Below are 13,728 nucleotides of genomic sequence, written 5' to 3' on the forward strand. Positions count from 1 at the left end.
TGCTCCCTTGCTTCCGCCCCCAGCCCCCAGCCCCTTCTTGAGGCTTATATTGAGCCATGCAGCCAGCCTCTCCCCCTGCCTCCTAGGAGCACTGAGAAGTATGCACCTGTCAGGGAGCAAGCACCCTACTTAGGTCGCATTGGTTGCATATTTTTGTCTTCCTCTGCATGTAGACTGTAAACTCAAGGACAAGTTCCATGTCTTGCTTTTGTCAATCAAAGCACACAACTTTATTGATGATAACATACAAACATAGGCTTGGGTGGGTGAAGTTAAGTCAGTACAGCACAGAGAAAGGCAGTGTACTTTTTGGATCAACGGGTTCACCATCCATCACCTCGCAAAGGAGGAGTAAAGGAAAAAGAATTCAACCTAAGCAGCAACAGATGCATTTTCAGCACGAGCCCGATATGTGTCTGGTCTCCCCCAAATGGTCCAGCTTAGACAGGGAGACCAGCACAGGCAAGGCATCCCTCGCGATGCTCTAATATGATGTTCTGTAGCCACAGCTGGCAGCTGAAAGGATCCCTTTGCCACACGAGGAAGGCCGCAAGGGAGTCATTGACAATGCACGTTGCCTGCAGACTGACTGCAAAACCAAGGAGTCACTCAAAGCTCTGTGAGAACCCTTGCCTGGCCCCTAAGAGTGTGGTCCTCGATTTAGCAAGTGTAACTTTCACCCCGTGATGTGGTGATTGGCTAAGGCTGGATCTCCGATGGCATCCACTGCAGATTCTCTGCATGAGAACGACACGAGTGTGTGTTCACCAGAAGGGTTTTGGGTGGATTCGGTTCCATTCTGTTCGAGGTGGCCACTTAAGAGGCCAGGGTTTGGGGGAGAACCTGTCTGTTGGCGTTCCTGATAAAGAGGGACGTGAAGGAGAGCAGCATTTGGGCCCCCAGCAATTCCCCTGCCAAGACAGGCTTTTCAGACAAACCTATCAACAGCTTCAAAACCTGAACCTCAGCACATTCACTTCCCTCTGATATCAAAGGAAACTTCACGTCTGAAACGGACTTGGCAAGCATGTTATTAATAACTGTCATGCTTATTAACAAATTTAATCCGGCCTGCTGCAGAAATGAGTTGCAGCAATGTGACACAGTCTCCCGACACACTTCATTGACGTACATCTTAATCTGGCCCTGATTTTCAACACTTGCATTCAAGTTATCCAGAGCACATAAAGCCTTCTCCTTAATAGCAGGGTGGGGAGTGAGGATCGTGTTTCCAACAATGGAGAGGCTGGCCAAATGACTATTGATATCGTGGCTAAATGAAAACCCAGCATCCTTGAGCTGAGCAAACCACATTTTTCCCTGAATGAAAGGATGCCTGGAGAGGTCAAGAATACAGGTGAAATTTCTAAAGCTTTGAGTACTCCAAGTATTTTTATGTTCATAGGGGAATGGGCGCTGTTTTACTGGGTATGTTCGGTTGGCCTTGCCCCCACCTGAGGGCCTGTCCTCGGTTCCACCAGGGGCCCCAGGTTCAGTCCAATCCCCATTCTCACTCCAGGGCCGAGCCATAGTTGTGAAATCAAACCAAAGGTCAGGTTCCTCCTCATCCAGCTCCTGGTCATCGTCCCATTCCTCTTCCTCCTCCTCTGACTTGTCACTATCATCTCTTCCTATGGTTAGTTTGTAAACACAGTAGCAGGCACCAGCCCCAATCATCAGTCCTGCTGCCATCCAACCTACTTCCCGAGCCCGGCCCATGCTCAAGTGCGTCCCGGCCTTTGGACAGGACCAGAGAGGGTCTTGTTCCACCTGACTGAAGAGGATTCTTAGGGCCAGGGTTTACAATGGTGTAGTGTAGTCCTCTTCAGCCTCCCCAAGTCTCCTGTAGCTCTCTTTTCATGATCTATGGGTTCAAAATGGTATTAGGGCTTGTGCCGTGTCTCAGTTTGTGTCTCATGACACAAATATAGTGGAGTCTGAGTTTTGGGTGAGACAGGTGGATTATTAGGAAACTATTTCTTTGTTTCTTTTTGTCATCCTCTACCCTCAGCACCCATTATTTCCCTTCCAGGCCTTACAGAAAAGGGCAGGGTTTGGGGCTGTGCTATGATAGCCAGGAGTGTAGCTGGGAGAGGCAAACACTTGGGGTACTTTCCGCCACCACCCCCACCCCCACCCCCAGATTCACGGGCAGTTTCTCCCACTAACCTCCACCAAAGTCAGGTAAATTTCTTCTCCTTCCCTCGTCTTCTGCTGTCAGTATTCTTTCCACAGGGATTGATGAACAGTGCGGCAGAAGGATGGCAAGATAGCCGGCTTTGGAGAACTGAAACTGGGGTGGATGTGATCAGCGCTGAGAACACAGGTCCTAAGGCCCGCTTTTCTGGTTTTTCGGCCTTTGACTTTAAAATATTTCTCACACCTTCCCGATTTTCCAAAGGCGGGTTCCTCCCCCATCTCATCCCATTATCGTCCGCCATTTCCCCAGCAAAGGCCGCCACACCCCTTTCCCTGCACTGAAATGGGAGGGGGTGTGGAAAAAGAAGGGGCCAGGAGAGGGCGACTGGGACCGGCCCGCGCAGATCCCAGCCCTTCGTCCTCCGCCACCCCCACCGCCACCCCCATCCCGGGTCCAGGGATCATCCCACCTTTACCCGGATCTGCAAGGTTCCGAGGCAGTTTGCTCCTTCCCTCAGCACGACTTTTGGGGCGACCTATGGGCCAACGGACCGAGAGACCTGCAAATGGACAGGGAACCGAGGGGACGGAGTGCTTGGTGGACGGAGCAGGACTCGGGACGCGAGTACCCAGATTGTGGTACCTTTCTTCGGAGTCTCGGTCAAAGGCCGTTAACTCCCCTCACCCCCGCCCAAAGTCCGCCAGTTCTCTCTACTAAATGGGCACAAGGGAGGGGGGCGACGGTATTTAGAAAGTAGGCGGGAAGGGGACGTAGCCCGGATCAGCCTGAACCGGGATCCGAGGCACCCTTGGCCCTCACCTATTCCCACCCGCCTCTAAGCAGAGCCCAGGCTCCTACCGACCTCGCGGTCCGGGGCTAGTTTCCTCCTTCCTTCACACGCCTGCAGAGTAATAGGGGGCTGGTACCCAGACGGAGGCGGCTAGCAGGACTTCTGCTCTAGGCAGCTCTTGGTCACGTGATGATCACGTCACCAGTGAGCTCTGGCCCCCAATTTCCACTCCCAGAAGCAGTGCGGCAGGCGCCAGCCTGCCCCGCACCTTCCCCCCTTCGCACTGGGCCCTGTCACTCTTTTCCTCTATAACAATACCATTAAGCCAGTGGCTCTCTGATGTTTGAATTTGCCTTTCTCTGAGTACGCGAAGGTACTGCATTTTTTCCTGGGTCTGCCGTTACTCAGATTTCTTGGTGGGGGGGATTTCTTATCCTTTCCTTTGCTCCGAAACTCCTATCCCCCCCTCCGCCATTCCTTAATTTCTGCCCTTTTGCACATCCAGTCTCTGCACAAAAATTGGGGGTGGGAGGTTGCATAAAAGGAAGCTTAAGTAGTAGTGAGAAATTTACTAATATTTTTGATACTTTTATGTTCTATTTCATCCTTCCTTTTTTACTGACGCAAGCTATGCTATTTTATCACCAGAAAATAAAATCAATCTATTTCACTTGGAGAAAAAAATAATTCAAGTTAGGTACATATGTGTGTGTGTATATGTATGTAATAAATAAGATTTCCCAGTTGATAGGGAGGCCTCACTGATTTGGTTAAGTTGATTTGTACCCTGTTGAAAATGTTTTCTACTGACTGCACAGGGAATAACAGCTTTTAAACAGTATATTAAACTTTAAAAACATACCTTTACAAACAAAACCAGTGTGCTTTCAATATGATTTATATATTGATTGATAGAATGAATCTATAGTGAGGTAGTCAGTGTTTTAATTGTTGCCATTTTTGATGAATGAATCATTATCCCTTTCTTATTCCTGGCTAAACTCATAGTATTAAGTATCGGATGGCTGAAAACTTCATAGAATATTACTGGATGGCTTTCACTCTGGCTTCAAAGGACAGACTTCAGCAGATCCTAAATTCAGATGAATCTAAACTGTTCAGATGAACTGTAGAAATTAGTAACTTCACAGATTAGCCCGCTTTCATTCAAAAGTCTTTATTTAAAAACTATTCTAAAGTTTCATTCATGTAACCCATAAATTAGAGAAGTCCCTGTTATCCCACTGATGAAAATGAGACTCAACAGATGACATTTTCATTTAATCATGCGACTAGTGAGAGTACCTCTGGGATTTGTTGTTCACATACTACATGTCATCCTAGCAGCAGCTAGAGTTCATTCGACATCTTCCAATGGAGACAGTGGTGAGGGTCTATGGGTGACTGTGAATCACTGCAACACCCCTGAGATCTGTGTTATTTGTCCCTCACGAAAAGCATGGTTCACCTGCTCCCAAGCACTCACCAAGAGAAAGAGGCCTTTTCACTCCCTGCCTTTTGTTACAATTTCACTGCACCACCCATACAAGCCCCTCAGGTTAATCTCAGAACTCAGGGACAAAGTATGCAGAAGTTAGTCCCCAGACATTCAGCTGTCCCTGCTAGGGAGTCATACTCTAAATATAGACCCTTCAGGCAGCCTCTTTCTTAGAATGTTGAAATTTGACCCGCAGGCAGGAAGCTCCCCCTGTGAGGGGCCCCGGTGTGGGGGAGGCCCTTTCAGGAGGTGAGCCAGGGAGCCCAGAGGGCCCTGCTGGTGAATATTCGCAAGTCAAGTACGCATCACAGCTTTCTGGTCTTCAAAACTTTTATAGTCCAAACTTCTTTCCCCAGTCTCACACCCTTTTTTCCTAAAAACCTTCACATTTGTTTTGCATCATCTCTTTATACTGTTCTTTTTGTCTCCCTTTTTTTCTCCTAGACAAGTGAATTCGATTTATGAAGCCTTACTAACAAACTTAACTGTCCATCATTCAATTTTTGGCTGCTAAGTAATTATAGGAGTGGGTTTTGTTTGTTTTGAATATATACATTAGAACGAACGAAGCAGTATATAAAGCTTAACACAGCTTCAAGGACAAAAGTGCCACTCTTCCCCCTTCTTGCTGGTATAAAATATCTCCCTCCCCCACTTCAGTAAGTTTTCCAGTTTATTCCAATGTATAACTCCCAACTAAGATTTTCCCAGTTTGGCAGACTTTTCCCTGTCAGACCTTTCTCGGTTGAATCCATTCCTTCTTTAAAACTAACCCTTTCAATTTATCTCACCTCTTTGTCATTTAAAGCCACAATTTCTACCAAGGAACCTAGAAACTAGCATTTAAAATCTACTTTGCTCTCCATTATACAACCATCAACAACTGTTTAATGGCATGTTATTTGCCTGACAGATTGTTTCAAAAGCCAAAAAAAAAAAAAAAAAAAAAAAAAAAAAAGGAAAATCCTTAAGCATTTCCTCCAACAAGCCTGTTAAAAGTTCCTGAGCCTGGGGATCCCTGGGTGGCGGTGCAGCGGTTTGGCGCCTGCCTTTGGCCCAGGGTGCGATCCTGGAGACCTGGGATCGAATCCCACGTCCGGCTCCCTGCATGGAGCCTGCTTCTCCCTCTGCCTGTGTCTCTGCCTTTCTGTCTCTTTCTGTGTGACTATCATGAATAAATAAAATCTTTAAAAAAAAAAAAAGTTCCTGAGCCTGCAGAAGGCTATGTGAAGCCCCTGCTGAAAGGGAACCTTTTGGCTCAAATTGGTATGTGGTCATATGGGCTAGGTGTCTTGTCTTAAGAGAGTACCCCAAACAAAAAAGCATCAGGAGATGGTAACACTAATAGGACTGCAGAGAGTGAGGAAAAAAATATAGAAGATTGTTATTTTAAAAAGCTGGGTTACTTTTTGTATTTGCTTTTGTTTTCATATTGTGTAATAGTTAATTTTGTTTGGTTGCAGGCAACAGAAACCAAACTAGGTTAACTAAAACAATGAGGGATTGTAGAAGACCAGGGTCAGCTCTGAGGGGTATAGGTAGGAGGAATTCACAGACGGTCTCTTCAGGATGCCATAATTCCGCTGATTTTCGGTGTTGTTGTTGTTTTTTTAAATCTGCATTCAAGATTTAAATTTTAGTAAGAGAGTATTGAGCTGGTCTGTTTTGGTCTCAATGCCTACCCTTTTGCTGGGGGGAATGAAAGGGGTATTTAAAATGTAAAATGCACTTTCTTTTTTTACCCAGAGAGAAATATAAAGTTGTTTCAGATGTTGATTTGCAGGAGCCTTTTAACTACTTTGGATATTAACCCATTGTCCAGCTATGAATGAGGTGCTGGGGGCCTATGCACCACAGAATGTCTTAGTTGTAATTTTCACATTAGCTAAACATCAGAGAGGTACAGTTCAGAAATGGTAAACACAGAGGATTGTAGTCTAAGTGCAAGTTATCTCTGGCTTTCCTGACAAGATTCCACAGGGTTGTATTTACAGCTCAGTGTCTTGCCCTCATTGTTGCCTGATCAACCTCTGACTTTTTCTGAAAGCAGAGGTCTCTATCAAGGAAAGACCCCCATTCATAGAGACTTACATATAAATCTAGATCTAGGGGTGCCTGGGTGGCTCAGGGATCACGGGATAGAGTCCCGCATCAGGTTCCCCCCAGGGAGCCTGCTTCTCCCCCAGCCTGTCTCTGCCTCTCTCTGTGCGTCTCTCATGAATAAATAAATAAAATCTTTAAAAAAATCTAGATCTGAACAGCCGAAGCCATGCATTAACTTGCATTCTCTCTCTTCCAGTGGGCCAAAAGGGAAGCTAAGTCCCATTAGGAGTGACAACTGAATAATTTACCCTGAGAAATACAATGGTCAGAGCGTACTGGAGGTTTCTGTAAGTTTTACCAGACCATTCTCCCTGTAAGCAAGCTACTACGTGGGAAGCCGCAACCTCAGAAGGTTGCTTAGTGAGCCTGAAATCAGAGCAAGGGCATTGGTTCACCTTAAGTAGTGGCTTTCAGCTAAGGAAGCTTGAAGTACTCTTCCACATTATGGGGATGGCTCTGCCAAGGAAAGCTGAATGTTCCATTCATCTTAGCCAGGACTCCCTCTCCTTCCCAGACAGCGCTTGGGTGGGAACTAGGAACACTTTCTTCTGACTCTTCTTTTCATACATTCCTATGCTCAAGTAAGCTCCATGCTGCACATGATCTTTCTCTGAACACAGAATCACATAGTCGATTTGGTTTTCTGTTTGCTAAATTTCAGTCATATCCTCGTACTGCCTCCTAGAAGTTCCACTGATACGAATTTCTCTGACTTCTGCCTATTCCCAAACTCTCCAGTCTCGTGATTTACTCCCATATTGTCTGTGGATTGTGAAAGTTATACTCAGATAATAACCTTATATCTGAACTATTAAAGACTATCCCATTGTAGATCCCAATGTTCTGACACTATTTTATTACTTTTCCCAAAATATAAAAAAAAGTTCAATCATTGCTGACAGGTGGATCATTGAGCTCACCAAACTAATCAGTGAAACGGTTCCACACTAATTACTAGAGGCTGCATTCAGCCAATTTAATCTTGGTCTCAGTGTTTCTCTAACACTTATTTTATTTAAAGGCGATATTCTCTATTTGTGCTCAAGTATATTTTGTAATGTTCTTTTATGCTATTTACTTTGTCGGTGTGCATGGCTTTTTGGACAGATACCCACTGTGTAGCTGGGACTTCTACTTAGCCTTTTCTGTGTTACTGCCTTCTGAGGGCCCCATGCCTCTTCCTTGTTAACCCATGCAAGGGAAAGTGTGTAGCTCTCCTGTTTAGAACACTGGCCTAGTCAGATTTATGCAATCTTAAACACTCTAATGAGCTCAGGGTTGTGTTATGTGCTAGGCCTCAAGACATTAAGATTGTTTGCAGTGAAGTGTGTAACACTCCTCACGAGTGAGAAAATGTGGGGCTTTTGGAGGCCATCACCCAACATCACTCTGTGACTCCCACTCTTTTTTTCCCCCTCAAATGAAAATAGCTTTGTAGTATTTCTTTTCCACAAAAGAATGCAGGCTGGGGGGGGGGGGAGAGGGCAGAACAAAAAGAACAAAAGAAGTATTTAAGAAAGTAAAAAAAACAAAAAACAAAACAACAAAACAAAACAAAACAAAACAAAACAAAAAACCACTCTCACTCCAGGTCTCCTTTTCTGATGGCTTTTTCGTTTCAGATCTGGGACCAGATTTCAGAGGAAATGATAGACATTAATAGCTGGGAGGAGGGGAGGCTGAAGGAGAGGTTGCTGTCCCAGGAGTTTAGGGAAGGAAGAGGCAATTTTTCAAAAAGTGTAAGTGGCCAGTAGCCCCAGGGGAAGATGCTGTCCCTTCCTGGTAATCCGAGGAAGGCAAACACAACTACGGAGAGATGGGATTACCAAAGAAGAAAGAGTAACAGGCCTGATGTGGGGGAGGGAAAGAAGGGGGGCGGGCTCTCCTCTGCCGCACTGCTGGTGGGAGGGGAAATTAGGGACCCGAGTTGGTGGATGACGTAGCTCTCACGTGACCAAGAGCTGACGTGTGCAGAAGTCCTTCTTGTTCTGGTCCTTGTTCCCGTCTGAGTACCAGCTCCCCATTGCCCTGAGGGCCAGCGGGCCTGCGGCAGAGGGAAGGAGGAGGAGAAGAAGGAAATTGTCCCGGATCCTTGCAGGTCAGTGCCTGGGAGATTCCATAAAGTGGGGGGGGGGGGGGGCCCAGGGCGTAGGGCGGAGACCGTCGCGGGTCCTGAGGCGCCTCCGCCGTCTCTTCCCCTCGCCAACAGCTTTCCCCGACATCTGTCCCGCCCGCAGCCCATTTCAATCCTGCGAAATGGTGATCAGGGGGCTGTTTGGGGAGGAGCCCAGAGAACGGGAGTGGGGAATCTGCGGGGAGCTGAGGCCGTAATCCGGAAAGGGAGCCGTGGCCTGGGTGTTGGCCCCCGGTCCTTCAGGACAGCGCCGGCGGGGAAAGGCTGGACATTCGGGGAGGGGGAAGGTGCAACGTGATGTGTCAGCAGAACACTAAGACGGGTTAATAGGGGTGGGGAACCTTTGACAAACAGGCCTCTGAATTAGGAAAGAGTTTCATGTTCTGGGGACTGGTCGTCCACCAAGCGCTCAGTAGCGGCCGTTTCCCGTCTTTCTGACTGTGGCTGTGTCTTCCTAACCGTGGCTCTGTGTCTAGGGGGTCCAAGCCTCTCCCGGGTTGCCAGTCTTTCCGTAGGTTGCGGCACTACGCCAGGCAAGAGAAGAGGAAGGAAATTAACCCCAATCGGTGAAGGTCGATTTGAGGGTAAGACGATCTGGAGACCCCAAGAGGGGCGGTGGTGGGGGTAGGGAGAAGCCAGAGATGGCAATAATCTAGGTTAGGGCTGAGTCTGAGTGTGTTTCTTGCACTCTCGGGACTGTGGTGAAATGGCGTTCGGGGTGTGTGTGTGTATGTGTGTTGCGGGAGGGGAGGGCTGGGGTGTGGGGGTGGGGAAGAATGACAGAAGGGGAACCTATCAGAGAGTTTGTTCATAATCCTTCTCTCTCTTAACAGCACTTAGTCCCCATGATTTCGATCTGTCATCCTGCAGGTCTGCTGCAGCAGGTGGCACCACTTGAGGCGAGGGAGGAAGTTTCCTCGGATCAGTAGAGGTTGGTAGGCGTGGGGTCTGCCTGGAATAGGGGAGGGCCTGGAAATCAGCCACAGTTGGAGGAGTTCATCCAATCCGACCTTATTTCCCTAACATCCCTCCCGTTTCAGGTTAGGAAAGGGGCAGGCTTCTGCATGTTTTGGATGGCATAGAGGTTAAAAAAAAATCTGACAGCGTGGATGGTGAATCAGGAAAGTTAGGAATGTGAACAATCAATCCATCAAGTCCTCCCTTCTCATTGGTTCTGGTCTCTCTGCAGATTGCAAGGGTTGTTGGGCGTGGCACACCTCCAGGGGAGGAAGAAGGGACAAACTGCCTGTCTGGAGGAGGTTAGTGCAACAGTGCCACTCCCTGGGGACACCTGAGGTTGGGGCTGGCCCAGGCCCCAGCAGACACTAAGGGTTCCATTCCTTTATTTAGGCTCTGGGAGGGGGTGGGCTAGGGAGGGTAGAGGGAGTATATATAGGGTTTGTTAACAATCTGCATTTCCTACTGGCTACTCATTTACTCTCCTGTCCTCCTGTGCAACTCCCTGCATGGGACAACACAAAAGAGAAACTCAAACCCCATTTCCTTCCTCCACCCCCAGGTCTACCTCCAGTGTCAGCTGTTGTGGCCTTGAAGTGGCTGAAGACTACCACCTTTCACAGACGTGCACCCAGGCCCATAGCCCTCCTCTCCCAGCCTGAGTGAATACTTGGTTCCTTGGTCCCTGCTATTGTCAGGGACGATTGCATGGGCTACGCCAGGAAAGTAGGCTGGGTGACTGCGGGACTGGTGATTGGGGCTGGAGCCTGCTATTGCATTTACAGACTGACACGGGGAAGAAAACAGAACAAGGAGAAAATGGCTGAGGGTGGATCTGGGGATGTGGATGATGTTGGGGACTGTCCTGGGGCTAGGTACAATGACTGGTCTGATGATGATGATGACAACAGTGAGAACAAGGGTATAGTGTGGTACCCACCTTGGGCCCGGATTGGGACTGAGGCTGGAACCAGAGCAAGAGCCAGAGCAAGGGCCAGGGCTACTCGGGCTCGCCGGGCTGTTCAGAAACGGGCTTCCCCCAATTCTGACGATACTATTCTGTCCCCTCAAGAGCTGCAGAAAGTTCTTTGCTTGGTTGAGATGTCTGAAAAGCCTTATATTCTTGAAGCGGCTCTAATTGCTCTGGGTAACAATGCTGCGTATGCATTTAACAGAGATATTATTCGTGATCTGGGTGGTCTCCCAATTGTTGCAAAGATTCTCAATACTCGGGATCCGATAGTTAAGGAAAAGGCTTTAATTGTCCTGAATAACTTGAGTGTGAACGCTGAAAATCAGCGCAGGCTTAAGATATACATGAATCAAGTGTGTGATGACACAGTCACTTCTCGCTTGAACTCATCAGTGCAGCTGGCTGGACTAAGATTGCTTACAAATATGACTGTTACTAATGAGTATCAGCACATGCTTGCTAATTCCATTTCAGACTTTTTTCGTTTATTTTCAGCGGGAAATGAAGAAACCAAATTCCAGGTGTTGAAACTCCTTTTGAATTTGGCTGAAAATCCAGCCATGGCTAGAGCACTGCTCAGAGCCCAAGTACCATCTTCACTGGGCTCCCTCTTTACTAAGAAGGAGAACAAAGAGGTTATTCTTAAGCTTCTGGTCATATTCGAGAACATAAATGACAATTTTAAATGTGAAGAAACTGAACCTGCTCAGGATCAATTCAGCGAAGGTTCACTGTTTTTCTTTTTAAAAGAATTTCAAGGGTGTGCTGACAAGATTCTGGGGATAGAAAGTCACCATGATTTTTTGGTGAAAGTAAAAGTTGGAAAATTCATGGCCAAACTGGCTGAGCGTATGTTCCCAAAGAGCCAGGAATGACTTCTTGATTTTGTAGTTTAGAAGCAACACGCATTGTAAACTATTCCTTTTCTCCACCTTGTTTATATGGTAAAGGAATCCTTTTAGCTGCCAATTTTGAGTGATGAATATCATTGTATCATCAATGCTGAGTTGGTTTTCAAGTCTAAGCTGGATGAATGAATATCACTACCTATTCTGAAAATATGTTTGTTGCTTTTTATCTCATTGCCTAGATTGAAATATTTTTACTATTTCTTTTGCGTGACAGTGAACCGGTCGGTCATAAGTAAGCTCCCTCCTGTCATTTGCATTAACTTCGTGTATCATCAATAAAGTTGTGTGTTAATGCCAAAAAAAAAGAAAGAAAAAAGAAAGAAAGCATTCTTTATAATCTAGTTGGAGAGATAAGAAATATACAAACAAAAAGATAACAATATCTGGAGCATATGTTCATTGTCAAATGTGTGCTCTCAGAGCATAGAGGAAGCAAAGGCTTCTGTGGGATATAATAGCTACAAACTTCTGGAGGAAGCAACCATCGAAAATGAGTCCTGACTGGGTTAGGTAGTTAGGCTTTCCAAAAGCAAGAGTGAAGGGGCGTTAGAGGTAGGAGGCATAGAGGTAGGACGCCTTTTCCTATGACTGGGAGGAGATTAGTCACCTTAGAGTGGAGAGTGTGGGGATTGGAAGTAAATAAATTTGGAAAGCTGAGTGAAGCCAGTTTGTAGAGAGCTGTTTGAATATTATCCCACTGAACACAAAGAGCCAGGAAATATTTTTGACTAGAAAGAATAATTGGAATTCATATTGAGGTTTCTCGCTCACCAGCTATATGCAGTGTCCGCAAAGGTGTGGAAACATGGATCCTACCAAACCCTGGTTGTAGGAATGAGTTTACACTGAGTTTGCACAGGTTTGTGGAGGGCCATTTGATAATACATATAAGCCTTAAAGCATGTAAAAACCCTTTGTCCTAAGGAAATAATTGAGTAATTGGCTAAAGACTGTATGTACAAGGCTCTTCATCCCAGCATTGTCTGAAACAGTAAGAATTGGAAGTAATCTAAGTATCTAGCACACTGAATTTGTTAAATAAGTTAAGGAATGTTCACATGGTATATATGATAAATATGTCGATTCAAATCCATATTGCCCAGAGAAGATATTCATTCTGCATTGTTAAATGAGAAAGGTAGGTTAGATAGCAGTGTTCATAGAATGATTCTATTTCTTTTTCAAAGATAGTAAAACATATATTGAAGTAGACATTAACAACTGTGGAATTAAAAAAAAACAACTGTGGAATTATAAATATCCAAATAGTAACTGGTATATTTGAGTGGAAGGATAATGAATGATCTTTACCATTTTACCTTTTATTCATTTATGTATTCTCATTTATATAAAATGAATAGTGTTTTTTGGAAATTTTTGGAAAAGAAAGTGTTGGGAATGAAGCAGGTGACTGGAGCATGTACTGAGTAGAAAACAATTTAGATTAAAAATGAGATAGGTTGAAGCTTCCTCTCTGAAATGATAGACGAGTGATGAAGATGGGGCTTGTCATGAAGATTAAATTAAATAATACATGCAAAATACTTAGAATGTTCTGGCACAGAGCAGTTAATTAAGAAAAATGAGCACCCTTAACTCCCTAGAATGTAGGGTTGATAGTTTTTTTTGGTTGACCTTTGTTTTGCTGGGGGCATTCTGCCGTGTGTCAGTGTCATTTAATAAATAATAACAATAAAGGTTAGCATTTATTAAGTGACTAGTGTGTAGAGTTCTGTCATTCCTGCAAGACAACTGTTAAAATAACTTCTCAAAGGAATAAGGTTTTCTTATTTCCAAGGACTCAGTATTTCCTCAGACATGATCCCACCAACCTCTACAACATATTCCTAGTGAGATCAGGAAAGGGTAAAATCCTCTGTTCAGTTACCATCTGCTTCCAGCCCCAGGCTTCCATATACCTATCTTAATGTTGTCTATATTAGATAAAAGGATCAGAAACTGATTGGCTTAAAGTCATTGCATATGGTGACCCTATTGAATCACATACTAGTGGAGACTCATTTGACACTAGTTTCATGGGTGGGCACTGGAAAAGGCAACTAACATTTTTCTTGCTCTATTATTAGGCAGGAGAAAGAGATTTGGGAGGGGAAGGCTAATCCACTTAAAATAAATTGAGTTTGAGGTATCTATGTGACATCCAGATGGAGACAGCCTATTGTCATTTGAATGTATTCAGCTGGCACTCAGAGGGAAAAAAA

The 13,728-nt window shown here is 45.5% G+C and overlaps 2 protein-coding genes across 8 annotated transcripts; one reads left to right on the forward strand and one right to left on the reverse strand.

The window, feature by feature from the left end:
- Nucleotides 1-202: 202 nt before the first annotated feature.
- Nucleotides 203-3,136, reverse strand: LOC112925771 (protein ARMCX6-like). 4 transcript variants are annotated; one of them, XM_026006614.2, is made up of 4 exons: nt 3,003-3,136; nt 2,610-2,699; nt 2,170-2,293; nt 203-1,864 (listed from the first exon to the last, which is right to left on the reverse strand). In XM_026006614.2, exon 4 carries the CDS (start codon nt 1,717-1,719, stop codon nt 817-819), a length of 903 nt encoding a protein of 300 aa, XP_025862399.1. In that variant the 5' UTR covers nt 1,720-1,864; nt 2,170-2,293; nt 2,610-2,699; nt 3,003-3,136; the 3' UTR covers nt 203-816. The 4 variants fall into 4 exon arrangements, with proteins under 4 accessions (XP_025862399.1, XP_025862395.1, XP_025862397.1 ...); XM_026006610.2 differs by having other exon boundaries at nt 2,616-2,699; nt 3,003-3,133; XM_026006612.2 differs by having other exon boundaries at nt 2,170-2,477; nt 2,616-2,699; nt 3,003-3,118.
- Nucleotides 3,137-6,593: 3,457 nt separating this feature from the next.
- On the forward strand, nt 6,594-13,223 carry ARMCX3 (armadillo repeat containing X-linked 3). 4 transcript variants are annotated; one of them, XM_026006616.2, is made up of 5 exons: nt 6,594-8,629; nt 9,170-9,249; nt 9,536-9,596; nt 9,855-9,924; nt 10,185-13,223. In XM_026006616.2, the coding sequence occupies exon 5, from the start codon at nt 10,331-10,333 to the stop codon at nt 11,468-11,470; it is 1,140 nt and encodes a 379-aa protein (XP_025862401.1). In that variant the 5' UTR covers nt 6,594-8,629; nt 9,170-9,249; nt 9,536-9,596; nt 9,855-9,924; nt 10,185-10,330; the 3' UTR covers nt 11,471-13,223. The 4 variants fall into 4 exon arrangements, with proteins under 4 accessions (XP_025862401.1, XP_025862400.1, XP_025862402.1 ...); XM_026006615.2 differs by having other exon boundaries at nt 8,300-8,629; nt 9,142-9,249; XM_026006617.2 differs by having other exon boundaries at nt 8,461-8,629; nt 9,142-9,249; nt 9,499-9,596.
- The last annotated feature ends 505 nt before the right edge of the window (nt 13,224-13,728 follow it).

The sequence above is a fragment of the Vulpes vulpes genome, chromosome X (genome assembly GCF_048418805.1).
Source record: "Vulpes vulpes isolate BD-2025 chromosome X, VulVul3, whole genome shotgun sequence".
NCBI classification, from domain to species: Eukaryota; Metazoa; Chordata; class Mammalia; order Carnivora; family Canidae; genus Vulpes; species Vulpes vulpes.

What these genes read in the sequence shown, in the direction of transcription:
- ARMCX3 (XM_026006616.2), top strand. Translation starts at nt 10,331, where the DNA reads ATGGGCTACGCCAGGAAAGTAGGCTGGGTGACTGCGGGACTGGTGATT.
- LOC112925771 (XM_026006614.2), bottom strand. Translation starts at nt 1,719, where the DNA reads ATGGGCCGGGCTCGGGAAGTAGGTTGGATGGCAGCAGGACTGATGATT.